The sequence below is a fragment of the Mytilus galloprovincialis genome, chromosome 3 (assembly GCF_965363235.1).
Source record: "Mytilus galloprovincialis chromosome 3, xbMytGall1.hap1.1, whole genome shotgun sequence".
Taxonomy (NCBI): domain Eukaryota; kingdom Metazoa; phylum Mollusca; class Bivalvia; order Mytilida; family Mytilidae; genus Mytilus; species Mytilus galloprovincialis.
The window spans coordinates 29784829-29811635 of record NC_134840.1 but is presented as its reverse complement, the minus strand read 5'-3'; the positions used below and the strand labels follow the sequence as shown (position 1 = coordinate 29811635).

The following is a 26807-nucleotide window of genomic DNA, read 5'->3' as shown; positions in this document are numbered from 1 at the left end:
TCGAAATACACTTTTTGACTGACGTTTTATCCAAGGCGCTTGTTGTTAAACGAACGTATGAATTTATGCTTGTCACGCTTGTCCCCCCATTCGTTTTTACCTCTTTAAAGCATTCCCTACATGTACATGTATAAATTTTCATATATTATTGGTTTCTATAACTACTGTTTCTTTATAGGGATAAATACTGATTAATAAATTTTCTAGCATTTTATTTCATTAATACATTCTAAAACATTTAAATGTGTTTCTTCTGTGATTCGAATGACATTGTTTGCGGTTACGTCCGAACAAATATAGACCACTGACGCAGCAGGTACAACCGCTTTCCTGTTCACAAGACGATATTGAAAAGGCGAGTTCGTTTTGTTGCAATATAGACCACGAAACACAGGTGTTCCCGCAGGGAGTAAAGATTCCCAAGAATCCGTTGTGTCAATGCGTAACGTTTCCATGCTTTTCTCTACTTTCAGCATGTAGTACTCCTCCTCATCGTCGTCAGTATATAACGCAAATAATTGACCAACCGAAACTAATTCTTGCAAAGACACTTGTTCATTTTCTTCATTTTCTTGTGCATCCGCTCTGTATTCTCGCTTCATTTCCCATTCAGTATAACCACCAGTTTTTATCGAATCAGAACACTGGTCATACATGTGATGACAACAGTTAACACAGAAACAAGACAATTCACTGATATTTATCAATCCTTTAGCAGAATCACGACTAGCTCTTACTTGGTGAGGAGATCGAATGCTAGGCACCGGCTTAAAAGACAGTCTGCTGTCACGGTGAATCGTTTCCGCATATCGGAATATTCTTCCCACTACAATGTGACCTCGGTTGTGTTAGAAATGAATTCGTGTATTCATAGAGATCTTTTGCTGTCCTTATCTGAGTCTGTCCGCGTAAAATGGCACAGTCGGCTTGTCTCTTAATAATTCCTCCAGCAGCGTCTTGTGGTCCTGAAATGCACAGATAAGTTTTTTTTATGTCAACTACATGACATTGGACCTTACCATTTTACCGCGCTCAAGGTTTATGATTTTTATAATAGTAACACTACCGAAAGTCACGAGAAATATAAGAGATACATTCAATACCCTACAGCGACTGCCAAGATGAAGAACAGAAATAAAAGCCCTATTCCTTGATACAACGTATTTATTTTTGTGTCAGGTGTAATTTAGTCCGACGCACATGTTTTATCAAAATACATTTATTTCAAATTCGACATAATAAAAAAAACATGTAAAAAAAAACTTTCTAGAATAATGTTTGCAAACATTACCCCACAATGTGACGGATTGAAAGAAAACAGTTTACCGATAATGTGAATACCCGACCGCTTTTAAAATATTTACATTTTACACAAATAACTCATAAATATTCAATCAAAAGCTAAATGATATGTATCCCATTGTCCTCGAAAATGTGAGAAAAATCATTAAATCTGTGTCCAAGATATCTAGCGTAGAGACTGACAGACGGACTGACATGCAATTGTATTTAAAGGCAATCATAGTAGTAAGTTCGAGGATAATAAACTAAATTATTATAAATACCTTTTGCATGGGAAGTTTCGAAGAAATTTCTGTGAAATGTTGATATCCAAAGTCGTCGCTTGTTTGACTAATATCTCCGAAACAGTGTCTGCTCTTATACTGGGCTGCACACCCGTCAGTAAACTCGTGCATTGTTTCTATTGAATATGAAATCGACCGTAAATATTCCGCTATATAATTTCGGACTTGGTGAACAAAGTATTGATCATGAACTAAGTCTGGGCTTATAACGAAAAATTGTTCCGTGATAATTTCAGGAAAGTCTTCTGAACTATCAACACCATCGTATTCTAGCAATGCATGTCTATGAAGAATAGTAACATGGACCGACACTTCGGTTTTTTGAAAGTAAGCACTTTGAATCTCAGTAAGCTCGGAACACCTGTAATTTTCACTAAAGTCATGCACACAAACCCATTGCTTTTCTGGGAGATTTCTAACAAGATTTTGAAATTGTTCATTTTTGCCATGTAGCTCTGTGCTGATGCACTGGAAAAGTTTCAATTAGTTTTCTGAAATATGAAAACAATTCACCAACTTGACTTTTTTTTCACAAGCATTAGTTTCTTTGTGGTTTTGTTCCCTTTAACATTAACGCTTACATTTTCAAACTTCTCCCACTTTACAAATTCCGCAGTGTCAGATACATCAAGTTCACAAGGCAGAAAATTCTAAATTTTAACTCAACAATCGGAACAGTTTCTTTTAAGGCACTGTAAATTGTGTGAACCATCAAATTTTTTTTAATAGAGGGGTTTTCGGTCTGTGTTTTTTCTAGTATGTGTGTTATGTAGCTTGAATAAGTATTCGGACCAATGCGGACCCTTTTAATATCTGCCTTGTTACCAGTCGGACGAAAAATACCAGGCTTACACCAGAACTCATAAATACGTTTCTTCGTGTCAGGTATTATTGCATCTGATCTAGTTTTTCTATTTGTGTAAGTCCAGCTTGATTTTTCAGATTTAAGTAGTCGTGTTCTAATTGCATGACAACGGCTAACTCTTCTTACCGGTAATCCCAATTTCCTAGCCAGTTTCTTTCTGCATTTATTGTCACTGATTTTTTTCACCACTTACTGATGAAATAATAACATTCATCGTTTTCAAAGAGTCATCGGATCTTTTCCTCTTACAGTTGTCAATAACTGTTTTTAAATCTTCCGTCAAGGCTTTTGATGTTTTGTGTTCTTCTATTTCCTCCGGCGAAGAAATCGCTTTAGAAGATTGCAGTTTTCTCACAGTCGGAGAGTTCGAATTTTGCAAGTATGCGACCATGGTTGTCAACCGCCGGTCTGGGCTCTTTGGTAGGGCCAGTTTCAGTTTCTTAAATGCCCGATGTTTTTCTGTTCTATTCTCGAAAGTATTTCGCATATTTAAATCCTCGTTTTGCCTTTGATCATTGATATTTTCTTCACGTTTTCTCTTTCTATATTTCCGTTTTCTCTCCGTTTTTTTTACCCATCTAATTTGTTCTTTGTCTTGTTTCTCTCTATGTTGTCTTTGGCGTACTGCCTCATCTGATAAAGCATAGTCGTTTTCCTTTAGATTTCTATTTCTGTAATAAGATTCAAGCCTTTGTTCTCGTCGCTTTTGAAGCTTTTCTTGTTTGTACCGTTCAAGCCCTTCCTTAGATGAAATCCTTTTTTTTCAATGAAATTATTATGAAAGTTTTATTATATAATTTATTTTAGATACGACTAGGACAGATTTATGATGACAAAAATTAAATACAAATACAAACACTTGCAGATAATCTTGAATAGTTTAATAATATCCGATTGATTTTCACAGATAATGTAATCTTCAAATTATTAGGAGCGAATTTGTTTCTCGCTTCTGAATAGACTAATTTATTTATTCAAATCAGGTGCCCTCGAAAGGCCATACAATGCACACATTAATCATTTTGACAATTATCAACAACAAAAAACGTCTGTAACGTTACGTTAACTTTCAAAAACGGAGTTCCATGTATGTGACATTTTATTGGACATGCGGTTTTGTTTGTAATTTGTGCAAACCTAGGCGCATTGTCATGTTTCAAGGCTCAAAATGCGAAGGAAGTTTTTTACTTTTTAAAGCGGTAAGTAGAATTAAGGAAATATTCAATAAAACAAATTAATTTAATCTCATTCGACGGATTAGTGCCGAAAAATGTGTGAAAACTGTACTTGTGACAAATTCTTGGACATGAGAAAAATTCCGACCTGTGTAAACCGACGTAACAACAAAGAAAAAAAATAAATGATTTAAAAGGCGAGTCTTTGTACAAAATAATGATACCAACATTGATTAACTTACCAGTATTCTGTTCATTAAAAAATCAAGTCCGTAAGTTCGACTAAAATATTTCCCTGCTTGTGGGACACTTTTTTTTAAAATATCTCATTCAGGGACCGATTGCTTCGCTTCAAGTACTGGTTGTGTTAAAAAAATTTGACGTCACAATGCTATGACGTTGAACGTTGCGCTGCCCGAAAATGGTGACTTTTGGTGAAAAATCACCAATCTTCAGCACATTTTGTCCAAATATCGGCATCTATTTGTAACGCGGAACACGAGAAAAAAGACTTAAAATAAATTCCCAAGACATTCAGCTTTATTTTGATGTAAAATTTATATTATAATTAGATGTTAAATGTGTGCTGATTGAAATTTTCAGATGCATGATTTTTTAAAAGTTTTTATTGTTTTACATTTGTCATTTCGGGTCTTTTATAGCTTACTGTGTGGTATGGGTTTTACTCGTCGTTAAAGCCCCTACAGTGACTTATAGTTGTTAATCTCTGTGTCATTTGGTCTCTTGTGGGGCGTTGTCTCCTTTTGTGTTGAAACCAGGTTTAATCCACCATTTTCTACATTTGAAAATGCCTGTACTAAGTCAGGAATATGACAGTTCTTGTCAATTTGTTTTTGATGTGTTTTGTCATTTGATTTTGCCATGTGATGAGGGACTTTCCGATTTGATTTTCCTTTGAGTTCAGTATTTTTGTGATTTTACTTTTTGCAATCATACCACATCTTAATTTTATAACGTCCGTACTAAAGTCCTATCACTTCGCATGTTATGTTCTATCTACATAATTTATTCTAACGCCCCTATATTAGTTTTGTAACACATTGTCTGTTCAATCTACAAAAACAGACTAAAGTTCCTATTAAATAACTGTAACCCATTTCTTTGCATATTCTGTTTTATCTATTAACAACAAACTAACGTTCCTATTGAATTACTACTGAATTTGAATTTTACAATTCAATTCAATTCAATATTTTATTTAAGTCCCGTCTCTCAATAATATAATACAACATTACATTTAGTGTAAAAATATATAGATATAAAAAGAGAGCCATTCTGTACAGAATTATTAGAGACTATAACATTATAAAAAGAATTCATCTATTATATAACATATTTATAAGAACATTATTTACAGTATAAAACATTTCTTCGTCTATTTAAAATAAGATTACAGGCTTTGGCACAGCTACGAATCATATTATTATCTGTAAATAAAAACACTAATTTCTGTTTATCATCAAAAGACATCAAATCACTATTAAAATGTGTTGCTTCATCAAATATTTTGTATCCGAAATCGTCATATACCTTAAGGACACGATAAAATAACACGGGCTTCAGCTACTAAAATATCCATACAATTATCAAAGACTCGATCTTTTAAAATTAATTTTTCAAAACTCCCCGTTTCGTTTTTTATGTGGTGCTACACCACATCGAAATTTGGCAAAAGAACTCCTTTGCGAAAATGGCATTTGAATTTTACAATAAGTTTCCGTTTCAAAACTGTTCTTAAATATATTATATGTACGAAGTTTGTTACCACCTTTACCAGATAAAGCTTTCTCTGACTTTAAATTGCATTGCCAGCCCACTGTTCAACATATTTACTAAATATTCTAGACGTTATAGTATTGACAACTGATGTACTATCAACATATTCTGTAATGTTACACAAATGTTCTACATTAGCACTAACAAGACCTTTATACTTATACTTAAATTATCCCTGTTCTGTCTTTATTGCAATACGAATATAACTTTCTAAATTGCGTTCGTCCGAAGCGATTTTCTAGATTTACCTTGATCTGGAAAGCTCAAACCCCAAACATGTGAAGAGCTATATGACCGAAAGAGATCGAGATATCTATAATGAACAACATTATCTAGGGACATTTGAACCTTATTAATTATTCATTACTAAATTTACTAAATGTTGAATAGTGAATAGAGAAACTATTTCATTATTCATTTTTAAATTAAGAAACTATTTCATTATTCATTTTTAAATTAAGAAACTATTTCATTATTTATTATTGAATTTTGAATAATGAAAATGAATAATGGACGTACTTCATTGCGGTTCTTAATAATTTCTAAATTGATCAACGGGGAACTATTGAAAGGTATGTTATAAAGCATGTCAATACCGAAGCAATAGATACTGAACTGATGATACCCACGAGAACTAACACTCATGCAGCAGTAAATATCCGGTGCTAGACAATGAAAATAACACACAATAATTTGCAATTGTCATCATGCACGCTCATACTCACAATTGTAAAGGCCAAGGGTATATAATCACCAAAAGTCATGGATTGGGAAAATATAGGGTATTTTTTTATTGTGAAACTAAGTTTTAAATTAGAGTGATCAACACCTTTTTTACAGATCATCTGCTGATAGAAATTGTAGAAAGTTTTATCTACTTAGTTGCTGTTTTAACTTTTTGTCATTTCAGTGGTTAGGCCACACCCATTTGATTTATAGTTCTTTGGACAAAAGCTCCAAAAATTATGGAGCGAGCGAGTGAAATTTTTCTGATTGTAAAAAATTCTTTAAAATGAGTTTTGTTGAGGCGGGTGCTCTACAAGTGGAGCGAGCGGTATACATTTTTTTTTTTAAATTGTGCAATTTAGAAATTTATGTACATGTTAAAACTTGGTAATTTCAAAGAAAAAGGAAGAGAAACATGCTCTTATGCATATAATTTGATGTATTTGTGCCTGTAGTACAGTCTATACCATACCCAACTTTCTGGTTCGCTTTGGTTTAGTATAATTTTGACTAATTTGGTCAAGTAAACTTCAACTGCGTGAATTTTTATTTAAATTCACACATGTGTATATATTAAGAAGGCAAAGCGTAAGGGTTTATCAAGAGGAATTATGGTAGGTAAATATATTGTATGGAATAAAACTAATTAAGATATGTGTATATATTAAAAAAATGCTCATGAAAAATATTAAATATCTTTGACAGCTGTTTTCGTATGTGGTAGTGATTGTTCATTGGCTGCTTGGCATATAGTTGGAACTATATTTATCAATAATAGGATCAAAATAATGAGTGATGTGAATATTTTAACAACATATTGAGTAAAATAGTTATATTGCTATTCATGTAGATCTAAGTGAAATGAAACATTCCCTTAAAATACATTAAGTCATTAAACCACACTCACATGCATTATTCTGATTTGGCAAAATACATTTTCCTTTTGCCCCTGAAACCTGAAATGTATCTCAAACTGGAAGTGGTTGCACCAATCAATACATGCCTTATTATTATTTGCAGGCCACCACCACTCTGATTTCGAATATTGGAACTCTTTAATTGTCCATTACAAAAGAGTTCTGAGTGCATGTCAATAGACTAACAAGGGGATATGGGGTTTCATCAAATTAAGATTATATGTCATTTTTTTTTTTAAATCATGTGAATTTGATATCATTTTCATCCATGACAGATAGCTCTATCTACGTCTGTTGTAGTCCGAGATTACTCTGATGTCTAACGGCTGTTTTGCCTGACAAGCTGGGACCTTCGGACAACATATCTTGTCTGTCTAAACAGCCGGAGTACGTCATATTAATCTCGGACTAGACTGACTATGTCTGTTCAAATAATGGTCGGGAATGACAATGGTTCTAACAAGTACTGTTGTGATCGTGGTCGTCTAACGAAAGGGTAAAACGAAATCCATTTCAAATAACTGTGTTTTGATAACTAATTGTCCTATGCAATGAGCTCACAAATTCGTGTTGTCATCCCGATTTTTGACCTTTTATTAATAAATCGATTGATCATACATGCGTTTGAATTGATAGAAGCAATATATGCATAAGAAAACGTCTACGAGAGAAAAATAATATGTCAAGGATAAACTAATTTTGAAGCGGCATGCGGCCCAAAAATTTGCGGAAGCGGTAAATATTTTTTTTAATTGAAAAGTCGATTTCTTCAAAACAGGAGCGGGTAAATCCAAAGAACTATTAATCAAATTGGTGTGGCCTAATTACTATTTTTTTATGTTTTCATCCATTTTAAATAGGTATGTGTATTGTTTTGATCAGCATGCCTCTTAATCGTGACGTAAATCCAAAATAAGACATTAATTTCCTTGTACATAGACCAAAAACAAATCAAAATGAAGGCAACAATATAAAAAAAGAAGTGGAATGGTTGTAAATAAACTCATCATAGATACCAGGATTGAAATTTTCTATTTACAACAGACGCGCGTTTCGACTACAAAAGACTTATCAGTGACGCTCGAATAAAAAAATGTTAAAAAGGCCAAATAAAGTACGAAGTGGGAGAGCCTTCAGGACCAAAATTCCTAAAAGTTTTGCCAAATACAGCTAAGGTAATCTATTCCTGAGGTAGAAAGCCTTAGTATTTCATAAAATCAAAGTTTTGTTAACAGTTAATTAATAATTATGAACATATCAATGATAACTCAAGTCAACACAGAAATGCTGACTACTGGGCTGGTGATACCCTCGGGGAATTAAAATCCCACCAGCAGTGGCATCGACCCAGTGGTTGTAAATAACTCAATAATGGTAAAAGTGACGCAAACAAACTACGAACTTGAGCTATGGTCATAACACTTTGATGAGGTAAACTAAAGTTTGACGGGGGACGTCAGTTCGGAAATACGTTATAGATAATGCATATTTTAAGATTTTTCTTGTCGTAGAACACACCGAGGAGTGTCATACGTCCAGGTTTTAACACGACCTACAGCTCATTTAGAATGTGAAATAAAACTCACTAATTAATCTAGATATAAACCTTTTAAAAAATATTATCCATACACAATAAAAAATATTACTGTAACTGCATGAAGTAAGACACAAATGTATTCTTACCATCCGATAACGGTGTATGACAAATACAAGACACATTGTAAGTAATTTATTGTACCACTTAGCTTATGGAAAAGGGGGAGGGTAGGTTTTTTTTTCTATTTGTTATGTCATTTCTATCGCGGAAATCAAAAGTGGTTATTTTTTAACAATTTTAATTGAATCGAATGAAAAATTCAGAAAGATTGTCTTTTGAATAGCAATACATTTTATTAACAGATAATCAGGATATAATTATATACCCTCCGCACCCGACCCTTTTCTGAGTTACGTTAATATTATTCAATAGAATATAAGATTATCTTATTAGCTGATCATTTGATAGAGTTAAAGGTGTACATAAATTTCAAAAAGTTAAGAACTGACATAAAGACGAATATAAATACATGTAGGTCACAGTATGATTTCTATTCAGCGTTTATCGTCCTAAACATGCATGAAATATTTGCCACTGGACGTTAAGCAAGCAACTAAAAATCAACCAACCTATTCAGTGTGACTCAATATGATTTTCAAAATCTAACACACGAATATGTTAAATCTGCCTTTTTATTTATGAAAGTCTATATTAAAATTCATCTCACATATATGATAATGTTTCTTTATCGTAGCGATAAATTAACAAAACTTCATGTTATTTGTTTCTAAAGCAATGAAGGTTTCTTTTACATCTATCATCGATTGAACTTTAAAATAAAAATTTCCAAATCGGCAACAAAAAACTATCAAACGAATAAAATTTTGAAGTAAATTATAGATTGCATTTTTATCAAGGAAAATAATGACCTCACACAGGTCATTATTTTATGCCTTTGAACATATTTCATTGAAACATGGTATCTTCTTCTTTAGGTTTCTAGCGATCCTTCAATTATTGGTTGATTCTGAAAAAGAATGACCTGTCGTTCTGAAAGAAAATAACTCCATATAGGTATATAAAAACTTTTATTTGTGTGTTTATTGTTGTTGTTGCTTTTATTTGACCATGTCTAAAATTAAATAATCAGCCTTTACAGAATATATTATCTGCTTTTTCTAAATAAAAAAAACAACCCACCATTTACTCTACGCTATTTTTTTTTTATAGAATCAGTTAAAACACGTGTTTATGAGTAAAACCTATATAATAGTTATTTAAAAAATAGGTAAAAAATAATAACGAAGGTGTTTCCACTTCTATCTTATATGAAAGTAACCCGATCTAGGATTGCCCCAACACAAAAAGATGAAATATCCAGGTAGCATTTATGTTTTATCAATTCATGTGATCATTTGCAATGTGAGATAAAGGTAAGAATGTGGACCACATGTGACCATTGATCACAGATTACAGGTACGTTGTAGTATAAAACTATACTATTTCTTTCATAATTTATAGTTAATTAATGAAAACAAAGTTACATTGTTTTGACTATGTGTAGTACAATTTTGTGGTCTAATTGTACATTGGAATATGTAGAGTTTTGCATCTCTGTGTTTTAAACCAGTTTCAGTAGCATCTTGAAAAGTCAACGCTTGTCATATTCATTAACACAAAGGTAATTAATATTTTTTGAACGAAAATGTCCTGTTTTACTCTCTTTTTTTTCTTCTTGGGAAAATAAATCTACATATGGAAATATGAAAACATCATTACAAAATCCGTTTATAAAATCTCCATGTAAGGTTTTTAATTTTAATACGTTGTGATTGGAAAAGAGTATCATATATTATTTTAGTACTGGATTTCTTTTGTGAATCAGGTTTATGTAAACCAGTCTTAGTTTTATAAATCAGGCCTAGATAAATTTGTAAATAAGGCCATGTTTTGTATCTGTTGCATAATTTTGTAAACAGTCTTATTTTTGTAAATCAGGCCTAGATAAATTGTAAATAAGGCCATGTTTTGTAACTGTAGCATAATTTTGTAAACCAGTCTTAGTTTTGTAAATCAGGCCTAGATAAATTTGTAAATAAGGCCATGTTTTGTAACTGTAGCATAATTTTGTAAATCAGTCTTAGTTATGTCATCGATAATCAAGTCAAGGACTTCGTAACCAAAAATCACTTAAAATTTGATCGATACAAAGATATTGATTGGAAATGCGGCTGTAAAAAAAGTTATTACACACAGGATAGCCCATCCAAATTTTTACGGTTATGTTGTTTATCACAAATGAATATACGGTCAATGCAATTTGACTGCGCAAATAGCACAGCTAATGTATATATTCTGTTGACACCTTAATCATGTTTTTTTCTGACTGTTCATGATGTTGTTACACTTAATCCATTGGAAGTCAAATGTTAACTTGTTGGTTGTTTAGAGTCACGATATTTTTACTAGTTGTTATTGACTTTTAACGTGTGTACTCTCATATCAGTACTTTGTGATTTAGTATTTTTGTTGGTTGTTTTTGTGCTATTTGTCAATATGATAAGTTCTTTTCAATCGATTTTTATAGTTTTATCTTATGTTCTGCTATTAAACCAGTCCCAGCTTAAGGAATGACAGGGCGCCCACAAACATTTTTAACACCGCCAAATTCTGTAATTGCATGCCTCTAGTCAGGAGCCTGTAAATCCGTGGCTTTTGTTTGTTGCTGTATATCATATTAGTTGTGCTTATATAGGTGTGTACATAAATCTGACCGTTTGTTTTTTTCTTGTTTAAACTTTAAATATTTGTCATTTCTGAGCCTTTCGGTATTCGTTTTGCTCACGATTAAATGTCGTACGGTGACTTAAATATTACATCTTCTACTGCATTTGGTATCTGGTGGAGAGTTGTCTTATTAGCAACCATTCCACTTCTTTTTTTATATTGTTGCCTTCATTTTGATTTGTTTTTGGTCTATGTACAAGGAAATTAATGTCTTATTTTGGATTTACGTCACGATTAAGAGGCATGCTGATCAAAACAATACACATACCTATTTAAAATTAAATAACGTATAACTTTTTATATTGGTTAAAATATAAAAAATGCTAGATCTCTCTGAAATCTATATCATATTTTTTGTAATTGACACTTTACATGCAAGTAAAATAACTCGGTAAGCTACGCATCTCAAGTTGTTTAGTATCATATTTGACAAAATGTATAACCGCTATCACTTTATATTGTGTACATTATTTTATATCGAGTATGGAATTACTGAATGAATATTATCAAAGAAATTGTACTTACTATCTTCATGAGCAATACGAAGGGTGTCACTTAGGAGCAGGAACTTCAAGAATCTTCTTCCACTTTCGAAGCAAATGAGATCAATCTAAGTTTATGGTTGGATTCTTGGGGCTCAGTCTTAGTTTTCTTTGTTGTGTTTTGTGAACTTGTTTATATTTTCGTCGACTATCGTTTTTTGTTATGACTTTGTTAGTTTCTCTTGACTTATGAGTTTAACTTATGAATGTCCACATGTATAAAGATAATCATCCGCGTCTTGTTTAATAGATGTAAGTAACAGTCATGATTTTCTATTCGACGCAGTGTAGTTACGTACTTTAAACCATTAACTTAGTTGCATTTTATTCCAGGTATTTCACATCTGATTGTTGACATTGAAGACAAATACGTCTAGTCCATTAAATACCAATCCAAAAAAGTCTTTGGAGAAAGACCGTTATAAAAGTGGTACGTTTGGCTCTAAGTATAGTCCTCCATATACTTTCAAGAAGGAAAAATCAGGTATGTGTAATATTTTTGTAAAGCGTTCGTATTTGTTACTTGTACTGTTTCTAACTTTAAATGACCAGCTACCATCGGTTTACAAGAGTCCTTACCGACCGTGCGATATCCTCATGGATAGTCAATTTGAAAGTCGTTACAAAAAACCCTTGTAGTAAAAGAGTCATTTTCTGAGTCAACTATTAGCTTACTTTTCGCCGATTTAAAGAAAATGTTTTTTATGTATTTCCGTTACAAAAAAGAAGAGGATAATTTGTTTCGGAGTAATAAAAAATATCACTTTTCATGGACTATGATAGCTTACTTTTCCTGTTAACAATATATAATTTCTATATACATTTGCCTGAAATAAGGGAGATAAATTGCCACATTAAGTTTACAAAATGTCAATTTCAGTTTACTTCCCACTTATTCTATCAAGATATGTTTTCGAGATACCTTTGTTTTCTAGGTACATGTAATTAGTGAAAAAGAAACTGCTACATCCGGTTACCTCAAGGTTGATTTTTTTCATGGTCATATGTTGACCTGAAATAAAGGACCTTATGGCTTTATAGTTATAGACAAGGCCAAAGTCTAGAACGTCAAATTGATCTTTTTCCTTAGTGTCAACTTATATTTTATGCATTTTAAAGACGAAAACAAATTAACAATTAATCTCTCCAAATTTAAGTACTAGTAGTTAATCGGATTAAGGGATTATAGAAATATAGACTGCCATTGAAAATGCCGGTTCAAAATGTATGATGCATATAGACAAAGGTCTTGCGATAGATCATTACAGAAAGCGTGGCACTCTCTTAGTCAGTGCAACAGAGGCAACGGATTTGACGTTTCAAGTCTGACCGAACATGCATGTGGCCGTGTACGCCCCGTAAAGCCAAATGGACACACCTAAAGTTACAAATCGACTGTTAGCACAATTTCAGGAGGTGACTACATTCTGACATTTCTAATTACAATTCAACCCTTGGTATCACAGATGGAGTATATAAATATAATAGACACCCTACAATATTGTTTTTATATAACAGCTGAATGTTAGATAAAAATTCTCCAATCAGAAGGAATATCACTTAAAATGTTTATATGTTACCATGGTGCCTTAAAAGTAAAAAATACCGAACCCCGAGTCAAATTGAAAACGGAAAGTATATCCTTAATTTTAATGCAATTATTTTGTATCAATGGTTCTGATTGGATGATAGTAAGCGTAAAATTCTCTATCTCCTTGTCTGTAACTAAGGAAGCCGACATTTTGAATTGCTGAATGTATTGACATGTAATTTGCACAATAATAAGCCCAAAAACTCGCATGTTGCACTTAAAATCTTCTTTTCATCAAATTTTATTATATTCTGAGGCGACACAGAAGCCAGAAAACGCCCGGTGTAACTTATGTTTGACGCCGGAATCATACCTATGACGTCACCTAGTGTAGAGACCAAAGAGATAACATCTTTTCGCGGAATTTTCTTTAATGAAGATTTTACACTGTAATAATGATTGAAATTCAATTATGAACTTGTTTTGCATTAGAATAGAGATACTGTAACTGTATTGTATTTGAAGCTTTGCGGACGTCCATCGGTAGTTTTACTGTCGCAAATACCCGTTTACCTGTCTCCGCTACGCGTCGCCAGGTAAACTAAATTTGCGACAGTAAAACTACCGATGGACGTCCGCAAAGCTTCAAATACAATACAGTTATCTCTTAAATAAACTTGTACTTGTTAAGTTTTACTATATGCATATTGCCGTGTGTTCGTTTATTCTACATTGACTAGAATTATTGGAGGAGGGTTGAGATCTCACAAAACATGTTTAACCCCGCCTCACATTTGCGCCTGACAGGAGCCTCTGGCCTGTGTTAGTCATGTATGTTGATGGTTTTTTTAATGTGCATGTCCATTTATAAGTTTCGGGGTTTAGTGAGACGTCATTTCACAGTGAACGGTAACAAACTTTTTGTTTAATGGCCAGCTGAATCCCGCCTCCGGGTACGATATTTATGGCTGTGTTAAAGGGTCCGTGTTAAAGACATATTGGTGGCCTTGGGCTGTTTTCTGCTCTTAAGTCGGGTTGTTGTCTCTTTGACATGTCCATTCTCAATTTAATTGTAACACAAATCATACCGCAATTTTCAGATGACTAACACAAACTTATTATTAAATTGAAAAATAAAAGTAAGTCGATATTGTAGAACCATATATTTATGTATGAAGACCAAAATAGTTATTATTGAAATAAGAACAATTATAAAAAAAAAAAACTCTTATTAATTTATTTTTGAACAAATTAAATGGCCATTGAATAAGATGTGTCATGCGTTTCTGTTATTTGTTAAGTACTTAAACATGTACATCACAAGTTTGTATACCAAATACGAATTGATTTTTTTTTTTACAGTAAAGTGAACTTATTGACTAAAAAAATAAAGTAGAAATAGCATGGATCACTTGTAAGTTGTCGTTTTAGACAGCTAATATTCTTGATTTAACATTTTATTTATAAATAATTGATCTTAAATTATTTCAGTGTTAATAATTACTTTCAAAGAAGCTACTCGATAAAGAAATAATAAAAAAGAAAAGGAATGAATAGTTAGCCTTAGTTAATAGAGGGAAAAATCTTTATAAACCCAGAGCTTAAAATATAATGTATTGTATTATATTTAAATGTAAGCCGATCAATGAACATACAAATTTACCATTATATGGAGATTTAAAATATTTTCATTGATTGAAATTAGACTTGTATGATTGTTCTACTTTCACGTTTTTATTTAAAGTTCAAAATTAAGAATGTGATTCACCATGCAGTTGTAACCACAACATTGCATAGTGTTGGAATGTGGAACTCTGAGTTTAAAAAAGGACGCTCGTGTATATTATAATTTAGCTTGATTTAACTTTCGTAACCTTTAAACTGTACGTATAAGCTATCTACGTCATGAATTGTGTATAAATATAATTATATTTAATATATAGCTTAGTTTTGAACAGGATCATCAACGTCTGTCAATGTGAGTTTCCTAATTAAGATGATTTTTTTAAGCATTTGAAAAAAGAAATATAATGATAATGTATATATATAAGGTAATCAATGATCTATAGATCGAGAAGTTGGCATTGAACATTGCTATTTGTTCAGAAAAAATAATTGTCATTACTATTTCATACCATCTGATATAAGTATCATTAAGCAAATCTTGAAACTATTACTAGTATAATATTTTATTATACTTCACGTTAAAATGGCAAATTTTGATTGGATTATACAAAGGAGATAATTTACTCTATCCCATGTCTCAGTGAGAGTTATGATTCTTTAAAGTCACCCTCTCGTGATGACGGTGACAGATGACCAATCAAAAATCAGTAATAAAAAGATTGATTTTAGTCGATTCTAGGTGATCGAGTGGTCTATGCTCTAGCCGCCGAACATAGTGCAAGGTGGTTTGGTGTCACGATATCTCAGTAGCATGAGTTCGTATCCACGCCAGGGAAGAACAAAAATGTGCTTCCCCAAATTTACATATCTAACATTGTTTGGCTGTTATTTAGAATATTTATATATATACAGAATTTGTTTTCATCCTTGTATCACAATCACTGGAGATCTGATGGATAAAATCTGTCGACGAGTTGGCACTGGGTCAGACGTATATATGTATATTTCCCGGTGGGGGAGAACAAAAAGTTTGTTTTCGCAATCGCATAGCAGATTTAACATTGTTGTGTTGATATTTAGAGTTATCATATACATTATGTAAGATTCGTTTTTTGTAATTTGTAATTGTATTAAAAAAAACATATAAAACTACAAATGAAGTCGACATGGTAAGACATCACACAACTAACGAAATCATTTAATAAAGCCGAGCACAGAACGGCACTGACAAAGCATAGGTGGTGTTGAATTTGATATAAAAACGGTATATGATCGAATCCCGCTCTTGGGGACCTAAAGTTTAGAAGCTCAAAAAATAAGTTCTATCATTGATTGAACTGAACTCAAGACGGAAAGGGTATATTTAAATTGCAATGCATTTGGCTTGTCTCCAATGCCTATTGTCTCTTCTTTATGTGTTGTTAGGTTGATGTCCCTGTGACGGTTATCCCGCTTCTTTTTTTTTAATTAGTATGCACAATATGATACTAGTAGTTTATATCTCTTTTTCAGAAAGCCAAATGCGATGGATGATCCTACAAAGTGGTCTTGTAATGAAGTCAGTAACTGGTTGACAAATAATGGATTTCAAAAATACTGTCAATTGATCTGTGTTGAACACCAAATTGATGGACAAGGACTTTTAAGTTTAACAGAAAATGATTTAAAACAATCGCCAATAGAAATACGGGTACTAGGTGATGTAAAACGATTGACCCATTTGATAAAATCATTGAAAACAAAGTGCGTTGGAAGAAGCAATGGAACGGTTTTGTACAATGGCGTTATTCCGATGCCACGGCAGACCTCCTTACAGATGGTGGATAGAATCAATGCACCAACAGATAGTTCAGACATTGAATGTAACGAATTCGATCGTAACATTACACATCATCCCAGGAACTTAGATCCTGAAAAGGGAAAGGCTGCACTTGCCGTTTGTTATATGATATTTGGACTACTTTGTACCTGTTATTGTATAGTTGTCGTACAGTCCAAAGCACCGGATCAACAGAAACACCCACCTCTACCCGACATATTTTTGAACACCTTTCCTCAAATATCATGGGCACCTAAACTTTCAGAAGGAGCAGTTTTATCTCTTATGGTGATATGGATTATCATTGCTGTTTTAAATAAGCACAGGTGACTGACCTATCATAACTTTCCTTAGCTGCGGAACCGTAGCTCTTAGGTCCTTTTAATATTTTTTGACAATTTGCAGACCATGATTATCTATGGTTCGCAAAATAATATATATATATAATAAGGCCCATAAGAGTTATAGTCTGCAGCTAAACTTTCCTTAACTTCGTTTTTTTAATCAACTATGATTTTTGAATTGCTAATCAGTATACATAAGTAATATCTTTCGTGGTATAGGTTCTATATATATCTAAATTAATTATCATCTGCAATCTATATACATGTAAATGAGATGACGACAATTTAAGGTGAATTGTTTGAATATCATACATACAGCATAATTCTATTATCTATCATGTTATATTATATGAAAAGCGTACTGCCTTTTTTACAATTGAAATGTTAAATTGTGTCTACTTAAGTTGCTATCTAACCTTGAAGTTGAATAAAAATGCATTCATGGAGAAATTTAAAATATTTGTTTTTGTTGCAGATGGATTCTGATGCGTCGCACTTTTTGTTTGTTGGGCACTATGTATTTACTAAGATGTGTGTGTATACTGATCACCCAGCTACCAGTACCAGAAACAAATGTCATATGCGATAGAAAGGTAAAGGCTTTATATATGATAAACAGTGCTTTAAAAAAAATGAGAGAAAAAAAACATATACACTGTACCAATTCGACAACGGAAAAATAAAAGACTTTACAATGTATAGTACTGTACTAGTAACCTAATATGTTTTTTAATTAAAAAAATTGAAGTTGCATTGTTCGTCTATTTTATATTTCTTTACTTTATATAAGTATTGAAACAATAAGTGAGTTTTATTTCAAGATAAAACGTAGAAAATACTCGTGTAGTTTATGAAACCCGAAAAAAATCAGTTACGTTGTATTTTAAATGTTATGATGTGATATGAGAATTCAACATACATGTATGATAAATAAATAGTAAACACATACGTAAGATTTCGGTGATTTTTAATTTCAGAATTACACTGATTTTTTGTCTCGAGCAGGAAGAACTTTAGAGATATTTTTTGGTGCTGGTTTGAAAGTATCTGGTCTAAAGACCTGTGGAGATTACATGTTTAGTGGTCATACCGTCTCAATGACGATGTTCAATTTCTTCATAACAGAATGTGAGTTTTATCATAGCAGACGTTAAAATTAACACACACCAAATAAACATTTGAACACAGTACTTTAAAATAGGCCCAACAACCCGTGCACTTGACAAAACAAAATCAAATTTCCGTGTAATTGAGGTTAAATCGGATTTGACAATACCGGACTGCGATCTACTTGAACAAAGTGACAATGATATGATCTGGATTAAATACTCATTTGTGAATCCGGAGATTATTTACAAATTATATCCGTCATTTGTTTTTTGTTTTTTGTTTTGTTTGTTTGTTTTGTTTTGTTTTGTTTTTTTTTGTTTTGTTTTTTTTTTTTGGGGGGGGGGGTATATGAAACCGTTAACCGAATTAAGCTAATTGTGTATGAAGCGCAAAGTTTCTCTCGAGTTTCTCGCTCCATGCATCAAATGCGCGCAAGATTTTACAAGTACAAACACTCGAAAAATAATCTTTCAATTCTAAAACTTTAATTCTACAACCATGAAATTTAAGGTTTCAAATTAGTCAAGCATGTTGTATGTTTTTGTATGCAATTATTTCAACATAGCCACAAAGAAAACATTGTACATAGATTGACATAAGCGTTGTTATATATAGATTGAAAAAAATCACTTTTAAAATTCCTCGTCTAATCCAAAATACGGAATCATATAAAACGCTTATGTCATGTTTTATTTTTGCATAACAATTACACATCACAGAACCACGTGTAAACAGCTTTAACATATAGGAATGTACATGCAACAAATAGCAATCATTCAACTTCAAATACAATGTAGTTCAAACACGTAATTACAATCTTACGATCAGGATACATATCTGAAGACAAACTAGTTCGTTGAACTATAACAGTATATTTCATTCTGAGTAAAATGCCATGTCTATCATTTTCGACTTGGTATATTTATATAAATACTTATCTAGACATATTTTGGGTAACTTTTTCTCGAAGTATGGCATCTAAGAAGATTTTCCACAATAGCTGACTAATATGTTCTGTATTCTTTTCTTCTTTTAGGGTCTACTTCTCAATATTTGTTTTACTTTATGGTGCAGATTAGAAAATCTGCGCGATGCTTCTTTAATATCCTGCCTCTATTTATTCAGTATTTGCACTTAACTTGCGACACTAAAAAAGCTATTGCTTATCACAGAACGGGTTTTTTAATACTGAGATCATCCCCCCGGCTAAACATCGTCTTTTTCCCTGAATGATTATGTATATTTGATTTGATTTCAATATAGCTTCAATAGAACCAAAATGAGAAACAACATACATGTATAATAAAACAAATTTAATGGGGCATTGGCTGTCAAATTCATGTTTATCCATTTGACTCAAGTTATCAAATGTGATTTATAACATTTTAAAACGTATGTTCAAATAATAAAAAAGTCTGAAACAAAGAATGTACAAAGCATAGGCTCGATCATATGTAGCATCGTTTTTGTGTGTTATGTTCTAGTCCAGACGCCATCTTAATAAATACCGAGTTGACCTCCGAAGACTGTCGACTGGGTCTTGTAAGCGATATAAGCATATATGTAAAAATAAACAGACAGCGAACTCATGCAATTGCATTTTTCTAAGTCTGTTTGATTTCACATTATAGGTTAAAAATATATGTTCATCGTAGTTTTTATCTGTACAAGACTGAGTTTTTGTACATTGAATTAGTCAATAAAATGGTTTATCTTTGTTTCAGTTCAATGTTGACATAATTTTCCTTTTAATAGCTATTCCATCTTAAGCAAAAAGGTTAAATTAAAGGTCACATGAATACGATTCAATGAGGTTGAATTATTTCCTTACAAGTGAATTATTCATCATCGATTTTTCTTAGATTATCAAAACAAAAAAATGAACCATACTAGCTGATCAAAGCAGATTAATGATTTCATTATTTCACTTTCATTAATAATTGCAATTTTAATAACACCCCCCCCCCCCCCCCCAAATTTATAGATATATATATATATATATATGGTTTATTCCCGATTGTCCCACTTTTTAAAATTTTAGAGTTCTGATTGTCCCACATGAAAAGTTCTGATTGTCCCACATTATTTTATGTAGTAAAATGTTCTTAGATAAACAAGGTAACTGTTGTTTGTCTTGCTAAATAAACAAGAATTAATTATTGCACATTTAATATTAATTTTATAAAAGTATAAAAAAAATGTTTTTCAAATCATTAGATTGATACACTTTTGATTAAAAAAATTTAATAATTTTGATTTTATGAAATAGATCTTTTAAGGCCTTGAATTAAACTTTTTTCTGAACCTGATTTTTGGGACTCTTGGTTTAATAGCTTCCTTGTGAGCAGTAACCCTCTATCAAGAAAATCATGATAGGAAATGCAAGCACGGGAATATCGTATCAATTGGGAGATATATACCCCGTATGCAGGTGCTGCTGGAATGTTGCTACTTAGAAATGGAAAGTTCACAATTGGAAAGCTGAAATCATCTCTTTTGTCGTAAAGTTTTGTTTTCAACCGACCCTCATTGTCAATTTCTAGATGTAAGTCAAGATATGAAGCCGACTTAACTGTATCTGTAGTATCCTTTATCTCCAATTCGATGGGATAGATGCGTTCCACATAGTCACCAAATTTTGAATTGTTTAGTGAAAGAACGTCATCTATATAGCGGAAAGTAGAGTTAAAGGATATTGCTAACTTCATATCTTTCTTCCTAAGAAGTTCCTGCATGAAGTCAGCCTCATAATAATAAAGAAACAAGTCGGCAAGTAGAGGGGCACAATTTGTTCCCATTGGGATGCCGACAGTCTGTTGAAAAACACGTCCTCCGAACGTTACAAATATGTTGTCAATCAAGAAATCAAGCATCTTGATAATATCGGTTTCAGAGAATTTTTTGTTTGAATCAGAGTGATTCTTTACAAAGTATGATTTATCCCTCCCTAAGACAAGATACTTGTATCTACGTTGACCATTCTTTTTTATGAAGCAAAGTAATACCAACTCTTTCAATTTGTCTTTTAGTTTGGAATGTGGAATACTTGTGTAAAGAGTAGAAAAGTCAAATGTACTGTTACACGATGAAAGAGAGTTAGATTGTATGTACTCTAAAAGATCTTTCTAATGTAAAACGAGAAAACTAATGGCATAATACATGTATAAAATAATGAACGAAAAAACTAATGGCATAATTCATGTACAAAATAATGAACGAAAAACAAATATGTTACACGGCAACAAACGACAACTACTCACTTACAGGCTCCTGGTTTGGGACATCACCACAACAAAGACACTAAGTACAGATCTGAGAGTACTCGCAGTACTGACTGCTAGTTCAAAGCCAATGAAAAATAATTTTAAAAAAATATGCATCTTAGACTAAAAAAAATTTTTTTTTGAAAAGACTTCATATTATATTATATGATACTTCTTATTTGTTCTTATTTTGTTCATATTTTATAAGTTACATAGCTTAGTAACCTTTGATTAACTGCAACACGCTATAAAAACAAATTCATCATTATAAAAACAGTTCCCAATTGTCCCACTTTAAACTTCCCAATTGTCCCACAAACATATTCCTGATTGTCCCACAAAATTTCATTACCTTTTTACCTGTAATTTCAAAAAGTGGGACAATCGGGAAGACACCATATATATCTCGAGCCTTTAACGTGGGATCAAACTGGGGACTATACCCCTAAACAATATGCAGTTTAAAAAGGTACTTTTCAAGAATATTAAGTTGTTTTATTCTTATGAATCAGACATATATAAATTGTTTTAAAAAGACAGCAGTATGTTTTAAATATTCAAGTTGTAAAATTGTGAATCATTTTCTTTCCAGATACACCGAAGAAGATGTGCTATATACATATACTTTCATGGATTTTAAATTTGGGCGGAATGTTTTTCATATTAGCAGGACATGGGCATTATTCCATTGATGTGTTTGTAGCGTTTGTGTTTACCTCACGTTTGTTTTGTTATTATCACACACTGGCGAACAATATTAATCTTATGTCAAGAGACACCAAGAGAACTAAGATATGGTTTCCAGTATTTTCATATTTTGAGGCAAATTCAACCGGAGTTGTTCCATTAGAGTTCGAATGGCCATTTTACTCGTGGTCAAAAATAAAGAATTATCTTAGGGGATACGAAATTGTCTCCTCAAAGGATAAAAGTTAGCACTTAAAATTTTGTTTTCATTATCAAATATATAGAATTATTAATTGCCTTATTAGACTGACAGATTGCTGTTCAAGTCACATGATATTGACAGATTGCTGTTACAGTCGCAGTATATAGACAGATTGCTGTGTTCTACGTATTACCTCATGAAATTGACAATGTGCTGTGATAGGTTAGTTTACCTCAGGATTCTGACAGACAGCCGTGATAGATTCACGTTACCTTTTGTTGGCAGGGTTTAAATTGATTCAACTAGGAGAACAGGATGTAACATAAAAAAATTAGAACTACAATCGGGCCCAAAAAATGTATAAGTAAATGTGATAGAATTTGAATTTATTTTTATGTTTACTTAGGTACTGTACGTCGATTGATTATTCTGACAAAGTAATGTCCAGTTACAACAAGTATGTAATATAACCGTTGTCGAACTCCGACCTATAGATTATCTTAATGATGAGTGGTTAGTGAATAATTAGGGAATATTTGACTTTGGTTTTGTTAATAATAGTTTAACCTAAAATCGTTTAAAATGGCAATATGGCATTCTTTTTTCTAAAATCATGCCCTTGCGCCTTTTTAAAAAATCGTGGAACCGCCCCTAAAAACATGACATATTGTATATATTGTTTTCATTCATTTTTTCCCCTAGAAGTCAGATGAATGTAATTCAAATGATTGAAAATATTTTAAGGTTAACTTGTGACATCAATATCTATAAGATTATATTTTTTGAAACCTTTCATTCATTTCATTTATTCTTTTAATATAAATTTATTTTTTTTAATGATTGACTGAGACTTTGCAATTGTGATATATACATTGATATAAATGAAATGTGCCTTTGCGTTCTTATGTGTTCCGTTAGTTCTTAGCCTTCATTTTTGTTTCATAACATAACACATACTGTGTATTCATGTTACTGTAAATCATTCATCAAGTGACAAATAATAAACTTATTTATTTTTTACACATGGTTACTTATTTTTGACTTATTATAAATCTAAAGTATCTGTCATCACTCAAGTATTAAGCTGTGGTATAAATGCCAATGAAACAAGTATATTAAAATCCAGGAACCGCAGAGAAGCAAATATCTGTATCTTTATTGTTTGTTGAGTCGTCCACATGCGTTGGGGGAACGAACCCTTCCCTTTTAAAAACTCATTTAAAGTGAAATTTTCTCATTTCTTTTAATAGTGACGAGGACGCTCATTTGAAACTGTTGATTCGTTGAGATGGAACCAGAATACATCTAAAAGATGAAAATGTTAAATGAAAAAAAGATTGTTTTATAATTTTATTTTTAAAGGGGGCCATTTTACAAGTACCTGTTTTTCATTAGCAATCTTACCTCATGTTTATAAGTAACGGCTGGTATAAATGCAACGATAAAAATAAAAGATGTTTGATATGAGTTTGTGTTAAATCTTATCTGCACAGGAACTCACTGCTTAATTACCGTTCCGGAGAACACGAGGTCCCCATTGGTTTTTGGTGACTTTCGTGTCACTATGTCCTTAGTTTTCTGTGTAGATATAGGAAGATATGGTAAAAGTGTCAATGAGACAACTCTCCATCCAAGTCACAATTTACAAAAGTAAAGCATTAAAGGTCAAGGTACGGTCTTTAACACAGAGCCTATGCTTAAACCGAACAGCAAGCTGTAATTAAAGGGCCTAACAAATTACAAGTAAAAAAACATTCAAACGGGAAAAACAACTGTCTAATCTATATATATAAAACGAGAAACGAGAAACACTTATGAATCAGTTAAACAGACGACATCCACTGAACATGTTTGTTATTGCTGTTTTGCCTTTCGTCATTTTTATAGCGGATGACCGTGAGGGCATTCCGGTGTATTGCTATTTGCCTAGATTTCCATTACATACTATTCGTTTAGGGTTTTTTAACCGATCTATAAACATGATGCAGACTTCATCATGTGCAAACTAACATTCCTTATCGCTTGTTATCAATTCATTTTTTCAATGAATACTCATCAAATACTTTTTAAAGAAAATAAATTAATAATATTAAAATGTTTTGTTATATGTATATACATATGAGTGAAAAATCATTAATATCTATGCACACGCATGCGGAAGAATATCTCAAGACGTTTGCAGTTCTAAGGAACGATAACTCTGCATGGATGATTTAACATTTTTGCGGGAAAATATGAATGCCAAGTGTTCGTACATGTAAGCGTAACACAACGTCGCGAATATTTCGTAACGTTCAAACAAAAACTTTGACTCAAACGTGTTTTTTTAAAGCAAGTGCGACATTCTTATAAGACTCCGCAAAATCGACGATGCTTTTTAACTACTTATTGCAAATTGATGTATTTTAGATTTTTGAAAAATAACGTTTTAAATAATCACAAAATTCTATCATTATAAGAGCACTGATAAGCAAACAATTGACGTAAATTTGAGTTGAGTTCGTTTTTACATAAAAAAAATGTCGCGCGACAACCTTGTAAGCCTTTGCAAAATCGTCAATAAATTACCATATATCATTTTCCAGGATATTTGTCTTTAAATTCATAAAATTAAGCAAATTAACATTGATGTAGTAAATACAAATACTAACCTATTTCCATTTTAGATAAATGTTTTTTGATTCTCAAATCTGTAATCCCAATTTTTTTTCTCCCGTGGGACAGATTTGCCCTTGTAGTATGGAAGGCTTTTTTCTATGATGTCATTATAACGTCATAAAAAATGCATAAAAGACTGATGGAACCTTCCTGTTAAACAATGAAAAAAAAAAACGTTTTTCAAAATGTTAAATAGTTTAGACGAAAATTATAGTTATGGTTACAATAAATGAAATAAGTTACGCGGGACAGCCTAAAAATAGCCGGTTTTTTTTTAGATATGAAGCTTGTCGCATGCAGCATAAAACATAGTTTCAACAATTATTTTTTTCGTTTTTATTTTAAAAAAGATTATTTTTTAAAATACGTACAATGGCAATGAATATTAAATCACAAAATTATATATTTTGGACTTGCATCTTGCCAACTACACCGATTTTCCAATGAGGTACGAACATCGCGCGTAACGTCCTGCTCAAATCCATTATATTAGAAAAATCGAATAATTAAGAAGAGTGTTGTGTCCACTATGCACTTGCACTGCACTATTATTGACATAGTAGAATAGAATGATATACAAATGCATGAAAATTATATATACATGTAACTGTAATATACAAGTATTAATATGATATTTAACAATAAACCAGAGTATACTGATTTGTATCACTACAATATAATAGTCATTACGGTGAGGATGTCATTAATTTATCATCCACGCACGAACGTGTCCGAGATTTTTTTATATCTGTACATTAACCTCACTTTCACAATAACTTGCGGTCATCCGATGTTCAGTACTTTGATTAGTATTGCCAACGGTATTGTCTGTTCTATCGGATTTACTTTTGCTATCTCCAATGGTATTGTCTGTTCTATTTGACTTACTTTTGTTATCTCCAATGGTATTGTCTGTTCTATTTGACTTACTTTTGTTATCTCCAATGGTATTGTCTGTTCTATTTGACTTACTTTTGCTATCTCCAATGGTGATCAATGGTATTGTCTGTTTTATTGGACTTACTTTTGCCATCTCCAATGGTATTGTCCGTTCTATTTGACTTAATTTTATTATTGCCATTGGTATTGTCTGTTCTATTGGATTTACTTTTGCTAACTCCAACGGTATTGTCTGTTCTATTTGACTTACTTTATCTTTCTCCAATGGTATTGTCTGTTCTCTTTGACTTAATTTTATTATATCCAATGGTATTGTCTGTTCTTTTGGACATACTTTTGCTATCTCCAATGGTATTGTCTGTTCTATTTAAATAAATTGTATCATCTCCAATGGTATTGTTTGTTCTATTGGACTTAATTTTGTTATTTCCAATGGTATTTTCTGTTCTATTGGACTTACTTTTGTTATCTTCAATGGTATTGTCTGTTCCATTGGACTTATTTTTGTTATTTCCAAAAGTATTGTCTGTTCTATTGGACTTCGAATCCCCACCTCCATGGTATCTTCTCTATCATGTTTTAATTTCACTCCTTATTTAAATTAAACTATTAAAGATACCGAAGACATCAAAACACACATATGCAGAATTGCGCTACAGCATAAGCAATGTAAATGTACAATTGCCATCTTAGGTCACTTCTAATCATGAAAACAAACATTTTTAGTAATTCATG

The 26807-nt window shown here is 32.1% G+C and overlaps 1 protein-coding gene and 1 long non-coding RNA gene across 6 annotated transcripts; one reads left to right on the top strand and one right to left on the bottom strand.

The window, feature by feature from the left end:
- Positions 1-195: 195 nt before the first annotated feature.
- On the bottom strand, positions 196-26784 carry LOC143067655 (uncharacterized). Of its 2 annotated transcripts, XR_012975995.1 has the most exons (4): positions 26533-26784; positions 25166-25322; positions 1566-3206; positions 196-965 (listed from the first exon to the last, which is right to left on the bottom strand). It is a non-coding gene; the product is annotated as an uncharacterized LOC143067655 (long non-coding RNA). The 2 variants fall into 2 exon arrangements; XR_012975996.1 differs by lacking the exons at positions 196-965; positions 1566-3206 and adding an exon at positions 23080-23819.
- LOC143067654 (sphingomyelin synthase-related protein 1-like) lies at positions 9990-23534 on the top strand. Of its 4 annotated transcripts, none has more exons than XM_076241085.1 (6): positions 9990-10079; positions 12266-12416; positions 16602-17234; positions 17728-17845; positions 18230-18380; positions 22218-23534. In XM_076241085.1, the coding sequence occupies exons 3-6, from the start codon at positions 16615-16617 to the stop codon at positions 22559-22561; spliced, it is 1233 nt and encodes a 410-aa protein (XP_076097200.1). In that variant the 5' UTR covers positions 9990-10079; positions 12266-12416; positions 16602-16614; the 3' UTR covers positions 22562-23534. The 4 variants fall into 4 exon arrangements, with proteins under 4 accessions (XP_076097200.1, XP_076097199.1, XP_076097203.1 ...); XM_076241084.1 differs by lacking the exon at positions 9990-10079 and adding an exon at positions 10132-10284; XM_076241088.1 differs by lacking the exons at positions 9990-10079; positions 12266-12416 and adding an exon at positions 15068-15346.
- Positions 26785-26807: the final 23 nt, after the last annotated feature.

Bases quoted from the DNA above. Each gene is read 5' to 3' on its own strand.
- LOC143067654 (XM_076241085.1), top strand. From the start codon at position 16,615: ATGGATGATCCTACAAAGTGGTCTTGTAATGAAGTCAGTAACTGGTTG. The intron at 17,846-18,229 runs GTAAAGGCTTTA...TTTTAATTTCAG, and splicing joins ATGTCATATGCGATAGAAAG to AATTACACTGATTTTTTGTC. The intron at 18,381-22,217 runs GTGAGTTTTATC...TTTTCTTTCCAG, and splicing joins CAATTTCTTCATAACAGAAT to ATACACCGAAGAAGATGTGC.